Source organism: Canis lupus, chromosome 18 (genome assembly GCF_003254725.2).
Source record: "Canis lupus dingo isolate Sandy chromosome 18, ASM325472v2, whole genome shotgun sequence".
NCBI classification, from domain to species: Eukaryota; Metazoa; Chordata; class Mammalia; order Carnivora; family Canidae; genus Canis; species Canis lupus.
In genome coordinates this window covers 50,749,995-50,774,033 of record NC_064260.1, presented here as the reverse complement: position 1 = coordinate 50,774,033, position 24,039 = coordinate 50,749,995, and the positions used below count along the sequence as shown (strand labels likewise).

Below are 24,039 nucleotides of genomic sequence, written 5' to 3'. Positions count from 1 at the left end.
AATATTCCAGGAACCTAAAAACTGGAAACTCAATTTCAGTCAATCCTAGGATTTAATCTCTTAACACTATGTTTTGTTTCTCTGAGCGCAGCCCTCTAGAAGGACATAGCCCCTTTTCAACCGGATTAACCATGAGGAGGAGGAGGGTGTAGTGGAGTCAGTTTCACTGCTCAGAAGCACTGAAAGGCTGCTCTCCAGGCCAGAGGGTCCTGCCAATAATCCAGAAATTGCAAAGCCAGGAAGTTCCGGCTGGGAAGGAGCAAAAAATAAATCATACCAGTTGAGATGAGGAACTGCGCCTCAGCAGGCAGGAACCCAACTAACAGGCCAGCATATCCTGCTGGGTAACCCCGGGGCCGGAAAGCTGAGCGCCCGGAACCTTTGTACGCGCCCTTCCAGAGCCCGAGCACTTTTCAACGTTGCGCGGCGGCTGGCCGCAGCCGGTTGCCAAGGTGACGCCTGAGAAGATGGCTGCTGCGTCTTCGTCGGATTCCGACAGCGGCAGAGCTGAGAGGTGAAGCCCGGGGATTTTCGAGACCTCCTTTCTTACAGATGTAGAGAAGGGGTCTTGGGCCCCGGGATCTGGGCTCCTAGGTTCTCAGAAAGCGCTGGCGTCCTTGAAGGAATCTTAGGGAAACTGAGGCGCAAATCAAATAGGGAAACTGAAACGCAGAGTGAATGGACGTGCGCATGTGAATGATTCGAGGTCCCTCGGTGAGCCTGTGATGGAGCCTGGACTTGGCCCCAGACGTCTGTACCCCCATTTCAGAGGTCCCTACACACCTCCCTCCCAGAGACTAGCTCCTGCAGAGCGCTCTTCCCCTCCCTTGGGACTCAGCTCCCATCTTTTCCCCTTCTCTCTCCAGCAGTGAGGCCAGTTCGAAATGGCTGGACGCACACTACGACCCCATGGCCAACATCCACACCTTTTCCTCTTGCCTAGGTGAGTCTCTGGGTCCGGGAACCCCTGCTGGGGAGATGGAGTCTAATAATGGTTCTGTAGCGAAGTCTCAAGGATTGTGAATCTCGGGCTCATGGCCTTTTTGTGTTTTCCAGCGCTGGCAGATTTGCACGGGGATGGGGAGTACAAGGTAAGCCTATCACCCCCGCAGAAAGAACCAAGATGCCAGGTAGTATCAGAAGTGAGATTTCCTGATGGCTTCAAAGGAGCTCAGCATAATCTAGAACTCATGTGTTCCCTGAGAAAGTACATTTAGTGTCAAATTTTATTTTTACGTGGATGGTGAAGAGAACCTGTTGATTTCATAATACAGACTGCAGAAAGTAAAGCAGAATGAAATGCTGCTGGGGGTTCTACTAAGACAAAGCCTCTTAATTTTGTTAATTTGTAATTTCTTGCTGGAAGGGTACATCTCTTAGTTGGCGGTAGGGCATTGAAACCTGGAGAGAAAGTAAAAGGGAGGGAAGTGGAAGTTTTATGTTTTTTAAAAGGGCACAGATTTTAATATTGGCCATGAAGCAATAATTGTTGAAGTTGGATGGCAGATATTTGGGGGTTCATTATGTGAGTCTCTCTGCTTTTGTATATGACTAAAACTTTCCATAATAAAAATGTTGAATTTTAAGTTTAATTTAAAACATAAAGTTTAATTTAAAACATAACATAATTTAAAAATAAATAAAACATAAAAAATAAATAAATAAATAAATAAATAAAACATAAAGAGATGGGATGCCTGGGTGACTCAGTGGCTGCGCATTTACCTTCGGCTCAAAGCGTGATCCTGGAGTCCTGGGATCGAGTCCCACATCGGGCTCCCTGCATGGAGCCTGCTTCTCCCTCTGCCTATGTCTCTGCCTCTCTCTCTCTCTGTGTGTGTGTGTCTCTCATGAATAAATAAATAAAATCTTAAAAAAAAAAAAAGATAGCTCTGGAATGGTATCACTTTTTTTAAGATTTTATTCATTTATTCATGAGAGGCACACAGAGAGAGGTATAGACATGGGCAGAGGGAAAAGTGGCTCCCTCCTGGGAGCCTGATGCGGAACTCCATCCCATGATCCTAGGATCACGACCTGAGCCAAAGGCAGACGCCCAACCACTGGGGCACCTGGGTGCCCCAGGAATCCTACTCTCTATGGAGAGTTCAGCAGAATTTGGCAGACTTTTGCCTCCAAATTCCTGTCCATAAAGCATTCTGCAATTTGACAAGTGTATAGTGAACCCCTACTGTGTGTCAGGCATTGTGCAGACACTAAGAAATGAATCAGTACATAGTCAGGAGGAGATACAGACACTGGCTTTAATTTGCCCATGATATTAACAGAATACTGTGTGCTTGGCGCTGGGTTTATAGCAGTGAAAGATAAAGAAATCACAGCCTCAATAACACGTGAAATGTGAGATGCTTTTGTGTAATAACTTTTTTAATGCCTAGCTTTGTTGATTCCCAGCATCTGCCCAGTGCCTGGCACAAATTAGGTACTCAGTAAATAGTTGTGGAGCTAATGAGTGGATGCTAAAATTGAATATATGGAAAGTATTTTGGGAGCAGCCGGGAGAGAATAGTGAAAGCTACCTGGAGTTACCAGGAGGCAGTAACGTGCAAACTGGGTATTGAAGGATGAGTGAAATGTATCAAGAAGGAATGGAAGACAGAAGGGGGAGGACATTCCGGGCACAGGGAACAGCACAAGTGGAGGCACAGAGGCTTGGAAGTATATAACATATTTGGAAAGAGTAAATTTGGAGTTAGAAAGTGAAAGTCAATATAAAATAGTCGTGGGATGCCTGGGTGGCTCAGTGGTTGAGCATCTGCCTTTGGCTCAGGGCGTGATCCTGGGCCTGGGGATCCAGTCCCACATTGGGTTCTCCACATGGAGCCTGCTTCTCCCTGTGCCTATGTCTCTGTCTCTCGTGAATAAATAAATAAATAAAATCTTAAGATATATTTTATCATATATAATACGTCATATATATATGATAGTAGTTAAGACACTGGCTTGGGTTCAGACAAACCTAGATTCCAGTCCCAGCTCTACCACTTCCTTGAGTGACTTTTACCTAACATTTCTGAGCCACAGCTTCCCCATCTGTGAAATGGGGCTAATACTAGTACTTACCTCATAAACTGTTGAAAGGATTAAATGAAAGGATGAATGTAGTTCCTGGTGTAGCTCTGGGCACACTGTACATTCTCAGAATCCAGTTGTTCTATGGCAGCCCCCACTCTGGCTGGAGCATAGCAGGGGTGGGAGGTGATGGAAAACAAGCTGGAAACCAAATCAGAGAGGCCTTGAAAACCTCACATGGAAGGGACGCCTGGGGGACTCCGCAGTTGAGCATCTGCCTTTGGCCCAGGGTATGATCCCAGGATCTGGGATATAGTCCCACATTGGGCTCCCTGCATGGAGCCTGCTTCTCCCTCAGCCTGTGTCTCTCATGAATAAATAAAATCTTAAAAAAAAAAAAAGAAAAAAAAAAAACCTCACATGGAAAATGAGCTTGCATGGTGGCCACAGTGACTTGGAGGAGGGATTAGAGAGTGGAAGAGAGACTGAAAGCTTGATTTTCCTGTCTGCAGAGCACATCCTGCTCTGCAGACATGCTTGTGCTTCCTTAGCTTTGTTCCCATTTGGAAGCCAGGCCTCAGGCCCAGATAGGAGTTTCTAGCACCCCCAGACTTCACCCACTGTCCACTATCTAGAATAGTGCCTGGCATTGAGCAGACTCTGAAGAAGTGTTTACTGAATGAATAGTGAAAACATCATCTGCCACCTACTCCTCACTAGCACTCTCCAGGCTCCATAATTCATCACCTCATTTGATTTTCACTACAAGTATCATGAGGTGGATATTCCCATTTTGCAGGTGGGAAAACTGAGCTCAGGAAGTTTAATCAGCCTTCCCAAGGTCACACAGCTTGCAAGCCTTATTTGCAAAGTCTTCTCGCCCTCTACTTGGTGCACTGGTGTGGGAGTGGATGAATATGCACTGGCAAAAACGCTAAGCCCAAGAAGAGAGTCAGTGGAGGGGTCTTTGGACCTTGAGCTTGGAATAAGCCAGCCTCTTTCTACAGCTGGTGGTGGGGGACCTTGGCCCCAGTGGGCAGCATCCCCGCCTGAAGGTGCTCAAAGGACCCACGGTTCTAACTGAAAGTCCGTTACCTGCACTGCCAGCTGCTGCAGCCACCTTCCTCATGGAGCAGCACGAGCCCCGGACGCCAGCTCTAGCGCTCGCCTCAGGCCCTTGTGTGTATGTATATAAGAATCTTAAGCCCTACTTCAAGTTCACCCTGCCCCAGTTGCCTCCAAACCCCCTGGAACAAGATCTTTGGAACCAGGTCAAGGAGGTGAGTGATGTTGGGGATGGGAATCAGAAGACAGAAATGGCGGCCACCTGATCCATCCTCATTCCCTGCCTGACTCGGGAGCTCACAGGCTTAGCTTTTTTCCTTGCTGTCCTAGGACCGGATTGACCCCTTGACACTGAAGGAGATGCTGGAAGGCATCCGGTGAGAGCCCACTTCCCCCATATGCCCTTCATCCCTTGCTTAACTCCCCTTCATCCCAGTGTTCTTTCTCCATTTGACTCCCAGCACCCTATTCCTCCACTAAATCTACCATGGTACCCCTCTCCTTTCAGGGAGAAGGCAGAGGTGCCTTTATCTGTACAGTCACTCAGGTAAGGGCCTGTGGTGGGCCAGGGTTCTGGAAGCTCCAGGGGGAAGGCAGTAGCTCAGGAGTGGCACGTGGAGGGAAGTAGACCCAGGGCATGCAGATGCCAGTTCTCTGTGTGTGCAGGTTTTTACAGCTGGAGCTGAGTGAAATGGAGGCATTTGTGAGCCAACACAAGTCCAAGTCCATCAAGCGGCAGGTAATGCCCCTTCTCTCTTTACTTCCCTGTAAAAAATATGGAAAAAAATTTTAAAAGATTTTATTCATTTATTCATGGGAGACACAGAGGGAGAAGCAGGCTCCATGCAGGGAGCCTGACGTGGGACTCCATCCCCAGTCTCCAGGATCAGGCCCTGGGCCGAAGGTGGCGCTAAACCGCTGAGCCCCCCGGGCTGTCCTGGACAATTTTTTTTTTTTTTTGACAATTTTTTTTTTAAAGACAATGTAACATCACTGGTAAAGTCTACAACCAAATCCGACTAGTTTCACTTTGCAGTTTCCTTTCCAGCCTGTGCCACACATTTATGGTCAAAAGCTGTAGAGCCTTCTATGTTTCCAGTTAACAGTGGCAGCGCTGAATTGATATATAGTTATATAACTTTATGTAATTTTTATTGTCTCAAGAGTAAAGATAAAATATTTTCATTAAAGAATAAAGAGTAGTGTAAAGGAGAAATATAAATAACTATTCTCACTACACAAAGGTACTCGTTCTTACCATTTTGGTACATTTTCTTCGTAAACATGCTTTATAATTTTCTTCCCCTGAGTACGTGATACTATATTTTGAGCATTTAAATAGTCTTTAAGAACTCCATTCTTAATGGCCCCTTAATTATTTCATTCTTAATTATTTCATTTATAATTTATGTAACTATTCAGATACATTGGATCTGAATGTATTTATCCCTTTCATCCCTTTTATTCACTTCAAATTTTTCTTAGTTATAATTTTAATGGTTTTATTAGTGAACCTGTTCATTAAACTCTGTTGGTTACTGGCTAGAGGCTGACCCTCAGTCCAGTCCCAGAGCCTCTATCTGTGTTTTAGCAAGCTTCATGGGAACCCTCTACTTCCTGGTGAAGCCAATTACGCCAAATTCCTGGACCCGAACATGCCTTGGCTTTTGGCTAACCGGAGACCAATGCTATTCTTTCCTGACAATCAGCAACTCAAATCCACAGTTATCAATATATTTAAGTACTTACAAAATCATCAAGTGAATTAATTATTGCTTAAAAGATGCAGTTTACAGGAGGGAGGAAATCTTTCCAAGATATATATGTCATGGTTATATAATTGGGAGCCATTACTATCCACGTTTCTGTAACCTTTCTCTTTCCACTAGGCATTGAAGAGTGATTCCTCTTTTTTAGTCTTAAAGATTATCACACAATGAGCAGTTTTATCCAAAGAAACATTTTCGTCCTGCTACATTATTTTTATAGGAGAAATTTCTAAAAAGGGGATCAAAAAAATAAAAAATAAAAATAAAAAGGGGATCATCCTCTTTTGTATTCTCTCCAATCACAATCACAAAAGGAACGTGTGCCCACTGTAGAAATTCTAGAAGTGCACAATGAAGATACATTAACATCACCTGTGATTTCATTGTCCAGAGATAACCAGTTTTTGTATTATGAGTTTAGCTTTTCCAGCATGTTTTTTTATCCAGATATTTTTTTTTTAATTTTTTTTTTATTTTATTTATGATAGTCACAGTGAGAGAGAGAGAGATAGATACAGGCAGAGACACAGGCAGAGGGAGAAGCAGGCTCCATGCACCGGGAGCCCGACGTGGGATTCGATCCCGGGTCTCCAGGATCGCGCCCTGGGCCAAAGGCAGGCGCCAAACCGCTGCGCCACCCAGGGATCCCTATCCAGATATTTTTTAAACCAGGATTGTTCTAATGTAACATTTTACCTATTTTTTCTCTTTTTTAAAAAATTTTTAGAATTTTTTCTTTTAATACATTAGAGGTGTTCTCCTTGTCATTGAATCTTTTAAAATGTGATTTTTGTCTCCGCCTCTCTCTCTGTGTCTCTCATGAATAAATAAATAAAATCTTTTAAAAAAAGACATTAAAATGTGATTTTTAAAATGATTACATGGTTTTTGATCAAATGGAGATTTTTATTTTTATTTTTATTTTTTTTTTAATGGAGATTTTTAATTGTCTTAAACAAGCCTCTTTTTTAGAAAGTTAGGTTTGTTGCAGTGAACACTTTTGTCACATCTCTGATATTCTTCGTCCTCCTTCACCCTCTTTCTCCCCTCCTTTGGTATCCTTGGGCTGTCTGTGGGGATGGTGTTGGGGATCCCCCTGGGTGACTCCTGAAGTCCTCCTGCAGACAGTCATCACCACCATGACCACCTTAAAGAAGAATCTGGCTGACGAGGATGCTGTGTCCTGCCTGGTGCTGGGCACTGAGAACAAGGAGCTCCTGGTGCTGGACCCAGAGGCCTTCACCATTTTGGCCAAGGTCAGTGTGGGGCCTGGACACAGCTAAGGCCCAGGCTACATTCCCTCCCTCTGTTCCCCCGCACCTCCTGCCCCTAGTTCCTGGTAATACACATTGTAGAAAAAAACTTACAAAATGTAGATAAGCATAAAGAAAAAAATATATGTCCAAAAAATACCACCACCCACACTGTCTACTATTAAAGTTTGGCATGTCTTTCCAGAATTTTCATACTGAGACACAGATATATAACTTATAAATAAATTTTTCACAAAAATGGCTTAGTGATATAGGATCATGTAGCCTGTTCTTTTTACATAGTAGTAGCTCATTGATGTCTGTCCATATCTGCATAAAACTATTCAGCCTTTTTTTTGTTTTTTTCTTAAGAGAGCACGATCAGGGAAGGGACAGAGGGAAAGAGACAATCTTAAGCAGACTCCACACTCAGCATGGAGCCCGACGTGGGTCTCAGTCTCACAATCTTGAGATCCTGACCTAAGCCAAAACCAGGAGTCAGATGCTTAACCAGTTGAGCCACCGAAGTGCCCCCAGCCTTTTTTTTTTTTTTTTTAACTTTATTTAAGTTCATTTTTTTTTAAGCAATCTCTACACCCAATGTGAGGCTCAAACTTATGACTCCAAGATCAGGAGTCACAAGCTTCACCAACTGAGCCAACCTAGCTCCCCCACATAAGCCTTTTTAAAGACTACACAATATTCATTATATAAATATACCATGATTTATTTATCTTGTCACCTACTGTATAGTTAAGTTGTTTTCAGTTTTCATTATTATCAGCATCGCTACAGCAAACTTCCTTGCCCAAACATCTGTGTGTGTTCATCTTAATAATTATTTGGATGCATTCCTAGAGGGCCACCTGGGTGGCTTATTTGGTTAAGTGTCTACCTTCAGCTCAGGTTATGATCCCAGGGAATCAGGCCCTGCATCGGGCTCCCTGCTCATCAGAGAGCCTGCTTCTCCCTCTTCCTCTGCCCCTTCACCCTACTTGTACTCTCTTTCTCTCTCAAATAAATAAATAAAATATTTTTTTAAAAAAAGGATGTATACCTAGAAGCGGCATAGTTTAGTCAAAGGGGATAGACATAAAGGCTTTTGCTACATATTGCTGAGTTTCCCTCCAGAAAAACGTTACAAGTTTAAACTAGGACCAGGGTGTGAGTGAGTGAGGAGATTGGAAATTTGGACAAGGATGCAACTCGGAGGAGTTACTTCAAGGTAAGAAGGATGCGGGTGCCAGAAAAATTGGGATGTTTGAGCCTCTCCTTTGCAGATGAGCCTACCCAGCGTCCCTGTCTTCCTGGAGGTTTCTGGCCAGTTTGATGTAGAGTTCCGGCTTGCTGCTGCCTGCCGCAATGGAAACATCTACATCCTGAGAAGGTATATGCCACATCCAGGGTCTCTGGGGCCAGAAGGAACAGGGGTTTTGGGGCTGGTATTCGAGAATGGAAAGAGGTGGGAATTTCATAGAGAAGGCTGAGCTCACATGCCTAGGGGGACATCTGGAAGCTGTGTGATGGGGACTGGCAAAGTGCGAGACTGAGCAGGGTGGCTGTAACACATGAGCAGTGCAGCCAGAGATGGGAAGAAGTAAAAATAGCCTCTCATTTGCTGTATGGCTTTATAAGTATGTGACACTTCTTTACGCATTAGGTTGATATTCCTTACAACATTCATCTAATTCAAGAAATCTCTTTGAGCACTTAATACGTGCTATGTATTAAGCATTATATAAGGTATCAGGGATATGTTGATATGTTGATAAATGATATAAACATAGTCCCTGCATGCTTTGGAGGAAAAAAATACAAGCTCAATGGGAAAAAATAATAGGTCCAGGGTAATCAGTGAAAATCCCTGTCTGTAGAGATAATGTCGAAGGTTAAGAAATAGCTAGTTGTTTGAAAAGTGGGGAAGAAGTGTTGTAGGCAGAGAAAACTTGAGCAAATTCAAGATGGGAATGCCACTGACATGTGCCCCTCAAGCTTGATGGGAAAGGAGGAGGGCAAAAAGAGGCATGTGGGAACCAGGCCTGGCTAATGCATGACCTGTTAGGACATGATAAGGATTTTAGATTTGAAAACTATTACAGGGTTTTAATCAGAAGAATGATATGAAACATTTATATTTTTAAGAGATTACTCTGCTAAGTGGAGAGTAGATTGGAAGGAGGCCCAGAGACCAGAGGGAGGCTCTCAGATGGGTCATCAGATGGGATATGATCAGCAGACTTGGTAATGAAGAAAGGGAGCCATAGCCTGTGATTGGTAGGCAGGAATTACCTCTTCTTTCTAGATAAGAGAAACTAAGATTCAGAAGCCAGGAAACAAAACAGTGCCTTTACACAGAGCAGACCTCTCATGCATTTCTGATAAATTCCTGAATTGCCTCAGACTGCTAGCACTTTATCTAGCCTAAGGTACATGCACTGTAAACTGTTCAATGCCAGGTGATCACACAAATCACTGTAGTAAAGGCAGCAGGGAGACGGAAAGAAAACACACTCATGTTATCCAAGGTCACACAGGGGCTAAGTGGTAAATGTGGAAATAATACTACAGTCATAGACTTTTGGGCCAAAGCTTCCTTCCAGGATAGTCTGTGGGGCTTAGAAAGAGGACGGTCAGCCAGGGAAGGAAAGAGGGTTTCTCTGGGGCTTGGAGAGTGTGTCTTTATTCCACAGAGACTCCAAGCGCCCCAAGTACTGCATCGAGCTGAGTGCCCAGCCTGTGGGTCTTGTCCGGGTACACAAGGTCCTGGTGGTGGGCAGCAATCAAGACACCCTGCATGGCTTCACCCACAAGGTGTGGCTTCTGGGCAAGCATCATCCCCCACCCCCTCCACATATGTCTCCCTGGTCCCCCTTAGCAAACTATTCCTTCTGGTGTCCCTTTCCCTGCAACTCCAGCTACCCCGTCTTTCCACGCTGTGCCCTGAACCCTCCCGGTGTAAGAAGCTCTTCCCTCCTAGGGTAAGAAGCTGTGGACAGTGCAGATGCCTGCAGCTATCCTGACCATGAACCTCCTGGAGCAGCGTTCTCGGAGCCTGCAGGCTGTCATGGCTGGGCTGGCCAATGGAGAAGTCCACATTTACCATGACAAGGCCCTGCTCAATGTCATCCGCACCCCGGTGAGCTGCTGACTCCTCTTTGCCCCCTCCGGGGCTCCTTCTGGGGCTTCTTAGCTGCCTCTCCTGATGCCACTCCTGGTGACCTTGACTTTTGATTTTTTTTTTTTTCAAGATTTTATTTATTTGAGAGAGCACGCACAAACACGAGCACAACGGGCAGGGTGGGCAAGCAGGCAGAGGGAGAGGGAAAAGCTGACTCCCCACTGAGCAGGGATCCTGACACGGGACTCAATCCCAGGACCCTGAGATCATGACCTGAGCTGAAGGCAGATGCTTAACTGACTGAGCCACCCAGGCATGCCACAGATGGATTTTTAAAAATCTAGATGATACTGTCTTCCAGTTAAACATTTGGTCATTTATATTTATAATGTAAGGTGACAGCCAGCCAGTGACATAGCTAATTCAAATACAAGTGAGACTAAAGCAGAGCAAAATACTGACAAAGCACAGAGTGGTGACTGGGGGTGGTGGTGAAGGATAAATGGGGGTAGAATTCACGAGTCATTTCCCAAAGCAAATGAGAATTCTGCTGGGCCCTGGAACAGTTTGCCAAGCGGCTACATGGGGGAAGAACATTCCAGACCGGAAACACATGAGCAAAGGCTGAGAGGCACAAATATTCTTGATTAAGGAATCCAGGTGGTTTGATAAGTTTGGACCAGAGTTTCTCAAGCACTAAGTTTGAGTTATTAAATTAATGGGTTGCAACCAGCAACAGAAAACAGAAAGTTCAGAGTATATCACACAGACACCTACAGGCTATTGGAAGACAAGTGGGGTGACCATTGGGGGATGGTAGAGGAGAACAGAAAAGGCAGGTTGAAGTCAGATGTGAAAGGCCTTGAATTGTTCTAACATGACGGACAAAAGCCATTGGAAAATTTTTGGCAGAAAATAGACATGATCATTTTTGTATTTTTGAAAGGCATCAGTGTGAAGGACGGACTGGGAAGAAACACTAGGCTGGGGGCCTTTTAGAAAACTGCCCCCAGAAGCCTGGGACATTTAGTCTAGAACTGTGGCCATGACAGTGACGTTAGAAGGGAGATGGGAAATAAGGGGAATATTTTGGAGGCAGCATTGCCCCGGTCTTACCTCATGTCTCTTTTATTATATCTGGGGTCTCACAACCTTATCACTCCACCCATCTTACTCTCCTCTCCAATATATTTTCCTCTTTAAACTCTGGTGTTTCCATTCTAGGATGTGGTAACCAGCCTTTGCTTTGGCCGCTATGGACGGGAAGATAACACTCTCATCATGACTACACGAGGTGAGCGGACTCGGACCTGGCAAGGGTTTTAGAGTTAGGTGCGAAGGTGACACAGATCCTGGGAAGGAATAGTGGATGTGAAGCACAGGCAGGCCTGGGTTTGGAAAGCAAGGCCTACAGACACACATCCTGTCTGGAGCTAGCTCATCAGCAATTTGATAGCGCCATATGGCCAGTGTCTCCAGTTCTCCCAGTCTCCTCAGTACCTGCCATAATGCAGGGAACATCACAGTCAATAAGTAACTGCTAATGAATGAGTGAATGAATGGTAGGACATTGTTAAGATAGGGATGCCTAGGTGGCTCAGTCTGTTAAGTATCTACCTTTGGCTCAGGTCATGATCCCAGAGTCCTGGGATCAAGCCCCACGTCAGGCTCCCTGCTCAGCGGGGACCCTGCTTCTCCCTCTGTCTCTGCCTGCTGCTCCTCCTGCTTGTGCACTCTCTCTTTCCCTGTCAAATAAGTAAATAAATAAAATTAAAAAAAAAAAACAAAAAAAAAAAAACAGGGATGCCTGGGTGGCTCAGCTGTAGAGCCTCTGTCTTCGGCTCAGGGCATGATCCTGGAGTCCCAGGGTCGAGTCCCACATTGGGCTCCCTGCATGGAGCCAGCTTCTCCCTCTGCCTATGTCTCTGCCCCTCTCTATGTGTCTCTCATGGATAGAAAGATAAAAGCTTAAAAAAAAAACCCACAAAAACAAAAAAACACTATAATCCTTCTAGAAATCCAGAATCTTGGCAGGAATACAGACATGGACAGAAATGGCTCTATCTAAAGCAGAACGTTTGTGGAGGAAAGACCAGGAATGTTGAGTAGAATTGAGGACAACAGATCTGTTTCTGTCTGTCTACTTCCCTAGGCGGTGGCTTGATTATCAAGATCCTGAAGCGTACAGCAGTGTTTGTGGAAGCAAGAGGTGAGGCAGGCCCCCCACCAGCCCAGGCCATGAAACTCAACGTGCCCCGAAAGACCCGGCTTTATGTGGACCAGACACTGCGAGAGCGGGAGGCTGGCACCGGTGAGACTCAGACCAGGTCCTTCCTCTTCCTTCTCAGTTGCTCCGAAGCAGCAAGAACTGAGTGATCCTGCTTCGGAGCATTGATGAACCCACCTGGGTGCTCTAAGCACTGGGTGACCTGGGTAGCCAAGCAGGTGTCCTGCCTCTGGAAGTCCAGAGACTGCCGAGGAGGTCCACTCTGCCTCAAGGTGGAAGATGCTGTAGGTGAGGGCAGGTGTTCTTTGAATGCAGAGGAGAGAACAGTTGCTTCTAGATGCTGGAACTCTCACAAGAGAAGTAGAATTGGACCAGCATTCTTCTTTTTCCTATTCAGTGTTTCTTGCTTTTCACTCATTCTTCCATTTGTACAGTACCTGCGATTATGCCAGGCCTTGTGCCAGGTGCCTTGAAATAGGTTAGGCCTTACCTGAGGAGCTCAGTCTACCTTGCTAACTTCATGTTGCATGACAGGTGTAGAAGAGGTCTCTGTAAAGAGGTCTCTAGTGAGGCTCATAGGAATGAGGAAGTTGGCATAGGAGCCTGGGAGAAGCTTCAGAGGGAGGTGACATTGGACTTCGCCCTGAGATGATTATAAGTCCACCAGCAGAAAGGGGTAGGGAAGGGAGATTCAGGCAGAGGTGTGAGTAGAGGCATAGGACCCTACCCGGATTCAAGCAACATCCACCATGTGGTCATAGGTGCTGTGCAAGAAGGCCGGGTGGCAGAGCAGAGGCTGGCAGGGTAGGTGAGAGCTGGTTCCAAAAGGGCCTGGAATACACAGATGTTTGATTCATTCTAGATAGTGGGGGCTGGGAAAGATGTTAAAAATACAGTAACTCAACCAGCTCTGTTTTCGAAAGTGACCTTGTTTATACTTTTAAACGATAAATTAGAGGATAAAAGAGCTAGCAGCTATTAGAGCCTAGAGAATCCCAACAGAAGCAATTGAAACATTTGAAAAATAATTAGGAAGTTCTGTAAGGTGACCAAATATAAAATATACAAAAATCAATTACTTGGTATATACATACCAAGAGTAACCAGTCAGAAAATATAATGCAGAATTTCCTTTCACAATAGCAACAAAATCCCTAGAAATAAACCTAACAAGAAAATAGCAGTCTAAGAAAGTTCCAGAACTGCTGTCCAGGACATAAAAGACCACCTGAATGATGAATGATGAGACTTCCCAAGCTGTTGATTAATTAGCAGCTTCTGAAATTAATCTAGGAAGATAACAACATTACAGGGAAAATCCCAATAGGGTTTATTTTGAGGACTTGACCAGTTGATTCTAAGAGTAGATCTAAGTAAAATTTGCGGGTGGGGGTGAGGATTAGGAACAAGGTGACTTAGCCGATCAGGAGAATGATCCTACAATTCCTACAGAATGCAGCTGTAGGAATTGGCAGCTGTGCTCCAACTACAGGAACTGACACCAATCAAGGCACATTTAGAAAGTCAAAAACAGACCCTCATCTCTGTGGAAGGTCAGTATATGTTAAAGATACCATTTTAGATTAGTGGGAAAAGGAGAGAAAGTCCAAAAAAGCATAATTAGGACAACTTGCTTCTGGAAAAATACTTAGTACTCTACTTCAAACCAAGCACAAACATTAATTCTGGGTAAGTTAAAAATAAGTTGTAAAAGTACCAGGGCAAAAAGGAAAGATTAATAGATGGGGTAACATAAAGATATCAAACTTCTGGGTGGCAGAAGCCTCCGCACACAAGTAAAAGAGCAAGAGCAGGCTGGCAAACCAGTATGCTGAGTCTGGAACAGAGAGTCCCAGCAGGAATGAAGGTGGAGCAGGCTCTGGCAATGGCTTTGAGGAACAGTCCTCAGACCTTGGCAGATGATTAGCCAATAGGGCAGAACCTGGGTCACCAAGTGGGGATGCAGTGGCGGAGGCAGGGAGGTGAGATGGGCTTCCTCAGCGCTGAGCTGGAGGTGTTGATGGGACGTCCAGGGGGAGGTGACTATAAGGCAACGAGAAGTGGGAGGCAGGCCCAAGTGTCAAGCTGCTGGAGATGCAGCGCACAGTGTTGTGAGTGGATACAGGCTGGGCCCTGAGTGGGGGCACACTCGGAAGCAATGAGTCCTCACCCTCAGGAGCTCCAAGTTGCTCCTCACTGGGGTGCTCACAGTCTGCGGCAGGACATAGACTGTCCAAAGGAGGAGGACAAGACTCCAGGGAACACCGGCCCTTAAGGCAGAATCAAAGGAGCCAACCAGGAGACTGGGACTGTGTGCAGGTAGCACGGTGTTAGGAGACCAGGAAGGAGGTAGCCGCGTGTGTGCCACAGAATCCAATGTTACTGGCAGGTTGGGCTACTGCATCTCCGTGTTCTGTTTCCCCACATCCCCTGCCCTCTCAGACCTTGCCTTCGTCTTGCATGTCTGACAAGCCACCCATGTAGGACACCCCTCTCCCCCGCCTCTGCCCCCTCCTACTTCCTTTACCTCCAGCACCTGCCCTCTTTGTGCCCCTCTCCTCAGCCATGCACCGGACTTTCCAGACTGACCTCTACCTGTTGCGCCTCCGGGCTGCCCGTGCCTATGTGCAGGCCCTCGAGTCTAGCCTGAACCCTGTGTCTGTGACGGCTCGTGAGCCCCTCAAGCTGCACGCTGTGGTAAGCTTCCAGGTGTGCAGGGCAATCAGGCTACCTCAAGGCCAAGAGGGCAGAGGTCAAGGGTGAATAGGAGCCCCTCAGCCCCAGAGCCAATTCTGAGTCCACTAGGCCTTGTGCCCACTTCTCATCTCCCCTAAGCCCAGAGACCAAGTCTCTGTCTTCCTTCAAGAAGGTGCTCTCCTCTCTGTTGTGCTGCCTCTTCTTGTGCACTTGCAGTGCACACCTCCTTCTTCCCAGAACTGGAGGGACTCTGACAGCTATGGTACAAGGAAGAAAGCTATTCACTCAGTAACTCCAGGCAGCCTGAGGTGTTAGGACTGCCTGGTATAGGGAAGGGAAGTCCTGAGACTTGCGCAGGAGGAGGAGCCCCTGCTCCTCAGACACAAGTGACCACAAGGTCATCTGGGCTCTGGCCAGCACTAAATGGGTCCCGGAGGTATGCTGTCTGACCCAGTTGGGTTTCCGATTCCTCTTTCCCTAAAGGAAGTGGATAGATAAGAGACAGGAAGAGGCTGCAGACTAAGTATGGCTAGGAGGGAGGAAAAAGAAGTCACTGTGACCACCATAGGACGAGAGTAAGCAGGAGGCAGAGCCTTCGAAAAGAATGGCAGGGACAGTGGTGAGGCCATAGGTGGGAGTTGTGGCTTACATCCCCAGCCAGCTTTGCCTCTGACCAACTTGCTGAGTGACCTGCATCTAGCTCCTCCCCTCTCTGGGCCTTTGCTGATCCCCATACAAATAGGAGCCAGCTTTCTGTGCTCCCAAGGGGCCTTTTGAGGAGCAGGGTAGTGCATTAGAGCCGTTGGAAGAGTGTTGTGAGGACATTGATGAGAGAGCAGGAGGACAGGGCCAGGACACATTGGACTCAGTGGCTATGTCTGTTGGTTCTAAAGGCTTTCTCTACCCACCCCACTTTCTCCACAGGTTCAGGGCCTGGGCCCCACCTTTAAGCTCACACTTCATCTGCAGAACACCTCAACAGCCCGACCCATCCTGGGGCTACTGGTCTGCTTCCTATACAACGAGGTGCTCTACGCCCTGCCCCGGGCCTTCTTCAAGGTACTGGGCCCACTTCACTGAGACATGGGGTGAGAAAGACCAGGCCAGGGTCTGGTCTCTGTGATGTGCCCACAGAGCCGGAACAGATCAGGGTGAGGGAGCTGGCAGGTGGCTGGCACATGGCAAGGACCTCTGGGGAGAATGCACACGACCTGCCTCAGCTGCTTTTCTCCTAGCCTGAGAGAGGTCTCGGGGAGCCACACAGAAGGTTCTGGGAGAACAGCAAGAGTCTGGTTCCCACCTTGCCCCCTCTTAGAAGCCTGTTGGTGCCGGGATCCCAGAGTCCATCCTACCTCGCAGCCATGCCTGTGTTGGGAGTGGAACTTCCTTCTGCCCTGAGGAGAATTTTCCACAGTGAAGGACTTGTTTCCCCCCAGGTCCAGATTTGATCCTAAGTTGGGAAGACCAGAAACTGAGAAAGACCCTGGGATTTGGTTGGGAGTCAGGAGTTCTGGGTTTAATCCTGAACATATATGGGGTCCTAGAATGTCTACTCCCCTCAATGAATCTGTATGCTCTGTGAATGGGCCTGTCAGCCCTGCCCACCCTGCTAGGGTACACTGATTGCAGCTTCTTCTTTTTTTTTTTTTCTTATTGCAGCCTCTAAAGCAGGCATGAGAGTGCTCTGGAATCTGCCAAACACTGTCCAGGCACGAAGGCTGATTTCCTACCTCTTTGTCCCCAAACTTAGGTCCCCTTGCTGGTGCCAGGACTCAACTACCCCCTGGAGACCTTTGTAGAGAGTCTCAGTGACAAGGGCATCTCAGACATTATCAAGGTAGGTCGCCCACTGGTACTACATGGGGAGGACAGTGAGAGTGAGGTGGGCAAGGCCCTTAGGTGGCTTCCAGGTCAGGTTGGGGTCTACAACCTCCCCATCCCCTCTGACAGAGCCCTGGTGGCCTGTGACTGGGAACAGTGCAGACCAGGCCAAGCTTGGTGTTTGCAGGGAGCAGGGAGTAAAAGCGGCCTGCTCCTACTGCCATAGGCACTTCCTCTATAGGTGCTGGTACTTCGTGAAGGCCAGAGCGCACCCCTGCTGAGTGCCCATATCAACATGCCCGTGAGCGAGGGGCTGGAAGCCACTTGACCCCTGGACTGGTGTTGAAGCCCCTGCAGAATCAGGACCAGGAAGATTCAGCCCCTGAATCTTGAACTGGGCAGTCAATGGCCCGAGGCCTGTTCTCTGAGCAGCAGCATGTTGGGGCTACACTTTCTTTCTCTTGTCCTAAGTGTCTCCTTTCTAACCACCCTATCTGCTTGGTGACCAATAGAAGCAGGTCAGTGAGTACCCAGGAGGTTCAGCTCCCCACTCAGGAAATCCCAGACATTTGCCCATTGGATTCTGCTGCCGCTCCATCCTCCCCACTTATCTCCAGAAATCACACCCAGGTCCAAAGGAAGATCTCTGCAGTACTTAAGGTGAGATGAGGGGCATAGGCCCAGGCTTCTCCTTTGCTGCTTTCCTTAGGTACACTACTCCTGTGTTGCTTCAGGCCTAGGTCAGAATTGGCTATGGCCTGACCTGGGATAATCAGAGGTTTTTCTTGGGCAAGACTGGTTGCTGCAAGCTCCCTGTTGCTGCCTGGGGTTCCAGAGGCTTAGCTTATGCTAGCTCAGCTTATAGGTGAAACATGTTCTGATTTTTCCTTTTGAGCTAAACAAGGGACCCCTTCTTTATATTCGGGGGGTCTAGGGAATAGCTGCCTCTTCACAGGGTGCTTTCCTGAAATTTGGGCTCAACGAAAGTCTCAGGCCTGTGATGCGCCATGAAAATTGCCAAGGGAAGAACTGGTGCCAGGAAGGCATAGAGTATTCTTGCGGGGAGCTAGTGGCCCCCACCCCCACCAGGCTTCTGTAGACCACACAACTGCTGCTCCTGACTTGGATGCTCATGTCCAGAAAGAGCATCCCAGGAGAGGAAGGCTCAGTTAGAGCAGAGGTGGGACTGGAGTGCACAGGAGAGGGGTTTCTGAGGTCTTAAAAAAGTGGCACAGGAGGCAGAAGCCCAGAACTGCTCTTCTATGCCCTGGAGCCCAGATCAGTGGAAAGCGCACTGGGCAGTGGTCATATAGTATAAGAAAATTAGCTGGAAAGGCATTGACCAGAGGTGTTGAGTGAGGCTTACCCTTGAAGAAAGTCATATGTTTAGACCACAGGGACCAGAGACCCACAGTCCTGGCCCTCATTGTCTCCTGGAGCTCTGTCCAGTCTGCCTAATAGGCTGGTGCTAACAGGGCCACCCTGAGCCATTTGTGAACCAGGAATCCTGCTCCTTGAGGACCTGTATCTGCCTCTATCTGACCAGGTGCAGCCCAGCACATGACAGGAATCTCAGGCTTGTGGGAAGTTACCAAATCCTTCTGGCTAGTTTCCCCACATGTAAAATGAGACAGTGTGACCGGATTCAGCTCTAGCATCCTGTGATCTTGGCCACCATTTTAGAGGAAATGAAGAGTCACCTCCAGAAAGGGGATATTTGACAGGAGTAACCACCGAGCTTTTCCCTTTGATACCAAGGGCCCCAAATCTAACTGCCCATGGCCAGGCAAAAGCCTGTATGTCCAGGACACCAGTGAGGGATTGGGGTGACACAGCTCACAGCCCACCCTCCTAACCCTTCCAAGGAATGCATTCTGGGGCCAGGTTAAAAGTAGCATGGGGGGTCGTGCATGGACAGCTCAATTGATTGAGCATCTACTCTTGATCTCAGCTCAGGTCTTGATCTCAGGGTAGTGAATTCAAGCTCTTTGTTGGGCTCCATGCTGGGTGTGGAACCTACTTAAAGAGAGAAGCATCAGGTCTGGACCAAAGAAAGAGTCCATCCCCCTCTGTGTACAGTCTGACTACTCACAGGCATAGATCAATTGGATCAGAATGGTGTAGGGTCTAGTGCAAGCCAAGTGAGGCACAGTTGGAACAACAAGCAGGAGGTTTAACCTAGAAATGGAAAGATAAATACAGAGAATATCAGTCAGTCAGAGAGATTTCAACTTAACCTAAGAATTTCCTAAGAGAGCTTATCAGGGATGGAAAGGCCTGCCTTAGAAGGTAAAAAGCCCCTTGTCACTGGAGCTGCGTCACTGGGGTTGGGCTATCTTTTTGCAAGGTTGTGTCCTGGGCCACATGACCATAGAATCTCTTCTATCCCAATCAAGTGATGACTGTGTGAACTTGGAACAAAAAGTCTGATCTGGATTCTGTTTGTAGCTATTCATAATGATGAAAGTGGAGAAACTTCCTATGCCCAGCACCTAAGGAGAGTTTGTATGATGTAATACTACATACCTATGTGAACTGCATTGATGTACACAAGTGTACATAAAGCAATATGAAACCAGGGACAGTGCATGGTACCCAGCGCCCTCACTAGTTAGAGCTCCAGGAGATTGTGGACATTAGGGAAGAGGAGAGTTGGTATCTTCTTAAAACTTATTCTTTTTAAAAACACATACCTACTTAGTACTATAGAATTCATTTATTAGCAAGAAAATAGCCTTTCCACATTCCCTGGTATAGCTCCCTTGCTACATTTTCAGTTCTCTTAGCTATTATTTTTTTTCAGTAATCCCTGAGTCTAATGTGGGTCTTGAACCCATGACCCCAAGATCAAGAGTCACATGCTCCACTGACTGAGCCAGCTAGGTTCCCCATTAGCTATTTATTTTTAAAACATGCTTCAGGACCCCTGGGTGGCACAGTTGGTTAAGTGTCTAACTCTTGATTTTGGCTCAGGTCATGATCTCAGGGTCAGGAAATCAAGCCCTGTGTCGGGCTCCACTCTGAGTGAGAAGTCTGCTTAGGATTCCTTCTCTTTCTCCCTCTGCTCCTACCCTGCCCCTGTTCATGCTGTCTCACTCTCACTCCCACTCTCTAAGGGAAAAAAATAAATAAATAAAATATATATATATATATATATATATATAGATATATATAGATATAGATATAGATATATAGGCATATATATAGATATATATATATAGGCATATAAATATATATGCTTATACTACTCTTGCTTGATTTATCATTCTAGACACTATCTGTTGGCTCCCTATTATAACAGAGGAGGCTTTAGCTCTCTTGTGACAGTACCTTGCTCCCTTTTCTACCATTTTTAGGTAGATCAATACTCACTGTTTAAATTGCTATTTATAGGGATCCCTGGGTGGCGTCGCGGTTTAGTGCCTGCCTCTGGCCCAGGGCGCGATCCTGGAGACCTGGGATCGAATCCCACGTCGGGCTCCCAGCGCATGGAGCCTGCTTCTCCCTCTGCCTGTGTCTCTGCCTCTCTCTCTCTCTCTCTTTATCTGTGTGACTATCATAAATAAATAAATAAATAATTTTAAAAAATAAAATAAACAAATTGCTATTTATATTACTATGTGAAAGTTATTCACTGCAGAGTTGACAATTGGGATATAATTAAATTACTTTTTAATTTTTTTGTGGAGTTAAAATTGCCATTTTTTTTTTCATTTGCTTGATTTTCTATATATACCAATTGTTAATTCTTCCCCCATTTAATCTGACAGTTCCTTTTTTTTCAGGCACTTCATTTCATCCCCTGACTCAGTGAGTACTGTTTGCTCCCTAGAACTGCTGCAGAGCATTTTTCCTGACTAGATCCTCTGATTCCTAGGCTCCATATCTTCATCTTTCTTTCTTTTTTTAAAATTTATTTTTATCTTTTTTAAAGACTTTACTCATTTATTCATGAGAGAGACAGAAAGAGCGAGAGGCAGAGACACAGGCAGAGGGAGAAGCAGGCTCCACCCAAGGAGCCCGACATGTGACTCCATCTCCGGTCTCCAGGATCAGGCCCTGGCCTGAAGGCGGCACTAAACCGCCGAGCCACCCGGGCTGCCCTTTTTTTTTTAAGATTTTATTTTTTTATTCATGAGAGACACAGAGAGAGAAGGCAGAGACATAGGCTGAGGGAGAAGCCGGCTCCATGTAGGGAGCCTGTTGTGGGACTTGATCCCAGGACCCCAGGATCACAACCTGCCTAAGGCAGATGCTCAACCTCTGAGCCACCCAGGCGTTCCTATATGTTCATCTTTCATAGCTCTTTTATCCTTCATTTGGTGAAACATATCCACAAGTACCTTCTTTAAAAAGTCACTAGAGTTAAAATTTTTAAGACATTTTCTTAAAAAATTTTTATTCCATTCATATATATGTGTGATAGCAGGTCATAAAATTTGACATTGAAAATAATTTTCATGTAAGATCAATTTTTTAAAAGATTTTATTTATTTATTAATGAGAGATACAGAGAGAGAGGCAGAGACACAGGTAGAGAGAGAGGCATGCTCCATGCAGGGAGCCTGACGTGGGACTTGATCTTGGGTCTCCAGGATCACGCCCTGGGCTGAAGGCAGGTGCCAAACTGCTGAGCCACCCAGGCATCCCTTGCAAGATCATTTTTAAGGCAGTATTCCCCTATGTTCAGATTTTTGGTAATGCTGTTGAGAAGTTCCATGCCATTTTTTGCTCCTGACCTCCTTTTTCTCTGAGGTTATAAAATGTCAGGACACGTCTTCCTGCATGTCATTATTTGTTGTGCTGTGGGGTAGAGATGTATATTCTTAACTTGCACAAAATTTCGTTTCCTTGAGTGATTTCTTCACATTTTCTCTGTTCTCTCTGGAATTTTCATTAAACCCAATATCTGATAAGTGGTAATTCCAGAGAGAACACAACTGATCATCTATTTTCTTCTCCTTTCATATTGTCTTTCTGTACAACTTTCATTTTTATATATATATAAGGTTTTATATAAAATATAGCAGAGGGAGAAGCAGGCTGCCTGCAGGGAGCCCAATACGGGACTCAATCCCAGGACCGTGGGATCATGCCCTAAGCCAAAGCCAGACACTCAACCGCTGAGCCACCCAGGCACCCCTCTGTCCAACTTTCTGAGGGATTTTTATCTTTCAGCTCTTCTCTGGAACTGTTTTTAAAATTCCATTGTTTTAATTCTCAACTCTTTCTGTTCTCTGTTCAGTCTTTAACTGTAGTATCTTTTTTTTTTTTTAATATTTATTTATTCATAAGAGACACAGAGAAAGAGGCAGAGACATAGGTAGAGGGAGAAGCAGGCTCCCTGTGGGGAGCCTGATGCAGGACTCCATCCCAGGACTGTGGGACCATGATCTGAGCCAAAGGCAGACGCTCAAACACTGAGCTACCCAGCACCCCATAGTATCTTTTCAAAAACATAGTTGAGCCTAGCACACCATCAGTCAACAACTGACCTCTGTAGACTTACTTCAACAACAGAATACATATTTTTCTTTTTTCTCAAGCTCACATGAAACAGGCACCAAAAAAAAAAAAAAAAAGAAAAAGAAAAAAGAAACAGGCACCAAAACAGACCACAATCTGGTCCATAAAATATGCCTTAACCAATTTAAAATAATCAAAACAATACATTGCTCTCAGGTCAAATGGAATTAAATTAGAAATCACTAATAGAAGGATAGCTGGAAAATCACCAAATACTTGGAAATGAAACAACACACTTCTAATAACATATGAGTCAAAGAAGAAATCTCATGAAAAATTTAAAAATATTTTGAACTAAATGAAAATGAAAACACAAGAAATTTGTGGGACACAGCAAAAGTAGTGCTTAAAGAGAAATGTATAGCATTGGATGCATATTTTAGAAAAGAAGAGCAAATTAAGTCCAAAATAAGCAGGAAAAGAAGAAGAAAAGAACCAGAGCAGAAATCAATAAAATTGAAAACAGGAAATCAGTAAAGAAAGTCAACAAAACCAAAAGCTGGTTCTTGGAAATCTCATTAGAACCAGCAGGTCAATTACCTATCTCCAAGCCTAGTGCGAGGTAGAAGCAAGGGAAAAACCTCTCCTGAGAATTTTTAACCATAAGCCAGCCTGAATAGGTTTATAACCTAAACTGACAATACCTGGGTGGTCCAAAAGACTTGTGGCTGAAAATTTAGTGGTGTAGGATTGGTTTGTCATCAGGTGACAGAGAAACACATTTCTTCTCTGGAGGAATTTACTGTTGACCCAATCTCAAAAAAAAAACCTTGATAAAATTCCAAGAAATATGAACTCACAAATTGCAAGAAACTAAAGCATTGTGAAGAGGAGCCACCATAAACAATAGCCAATGTACTCCAGCCTCACAGACTTAAGATATTGGAATTACCAAACAATGGAAGGTGTGTGTCTTCAAAATATTTAAAGGAAAAAAAAAAACACCTAAAATTTAAGTAGAAAGCAAGAAAGGTATAAAATGACCATGCAGATCTTAAAAAGAGTCAAACAATTAGAGAAAATATTTGACACATGAAACTCATGAACGAATGGACAAAACCACTTAAAAAAAGACAATTTGGGATCCCTGGGTGGCGCAGCGGTTTGGCGCCTGCCTTTGGCCCAGGGCGCGATCCTGGAGACCTGGGATCGAATCCCACGTCAGGCTCCCGGTGCATGGAGCCTGCTTCTCCCTCTGCCTGTGTCTCTGCCTCTCTCTCTCTCTCTCTCTCTCTCTCTGTGACTATCCTAAATAAATAAATAAAATATTTAAAAAAAAAAAAAAAAAGACAATTTGGGATTCCTGGATGGCACAGTGGTTGAGCGTCTGCCTTTGGCTCAGGGCATGATCCTGAGATCCGGGATCAAGTCCCACATTGGGCTCCTTGCAGGGAGCCTGCTTCTCCCTCTGCCTGTGTCTCTGCCTCTCTCTGTGTGTGTCTCTCCTGAATAAATATATAAAAATCTTAAAAAAAAAAAAAACAAAAAAATCAGATTGGTTTCACAGCTGAAGAAAGACAGAAAGACTAA

At 45.6% G+C, this 24,039-nt stretch overlaps 1 protein-coding gene and 1 long non-coding RNA gene across 9 annotated transcripts; one reads left to right on the top strand and one right to left on the bottom strand.

Moving 5' to 3' along the window:
* The first annotated feature begins 380 nt into the window (after nt 1–380).
* Nucleotides 381–22,582, top strand: BBS1 (Bardet-Biedl syndrome 1). 7 transcript variants are annotated; one of them, XR_007403733.1, is made up of 18 exons: nt 381–514; nt 867–943; nt 1,057–1,091; nt 4,041–4,313; nt 4,429–4,475; nt 4,607–4,645; nt 4,765–4,837; nt 6,992–7,123; nt 8,401–8,507; nt 9,811–9,931; nt 10,098–10,256; nt 11,463–11,532; nt 12,391–12,549; nt 15,029–15,174; nt 16,087–16,221; nt 16,913–16,999; nt 17,225–17,643; nt 20,377–22,582. XR_007403733.1 is itself a non-coding variant. In XM_049096868.1 (18 exons), exons 1-17 carry the CDS (start codon nt 468–470, stop codon nt 17,640–17,642), a joined length of 1,842 nt encoding a protein of 613 aa, XP_048952825.1. In that variant the 5' UTR covers nt 381–467; the 3' UTR covers nt 17,643; nt 20,377–22,582. The 7 variants fall into 7 exon arrangements, 6 of the variants coding, with proteins under 6 accessions (XP_048952825.1, XP_048952823.1, XP_025302171.3 ...); XM_049096868.1 differs by having other exon boundaries at nt 15,029–15,162; nt 17,496–17,643; XM_049096866.1 differs by having other exon boundaries at nt 17,496–17,643.
* Nucleotides 937–20,492, bottom strand: LOC112659497 (uncharacterized). 2 transcript variants are annotated; one of them, XR_007403734.1, is made up of 5 exons: nt 20,356–20,492; nt 19,076–19,161; nt 16,515–16,612; nt 1,726–4,863; nt 937–1,401 (listed from the first exon to the last, which is right to left on the bottom strand). It is a non-coding gene; the product is annotated as an uncharacterized LOC112659497 (long non-coding RNA). The 2 variants fall into 2 exon arrangements; XR_007403735.1 differs by lacking the exon at nt 16,515–16,612.
* Nucleotides 22,583–24,039: the final 1,457 nt, after the last annotated feature.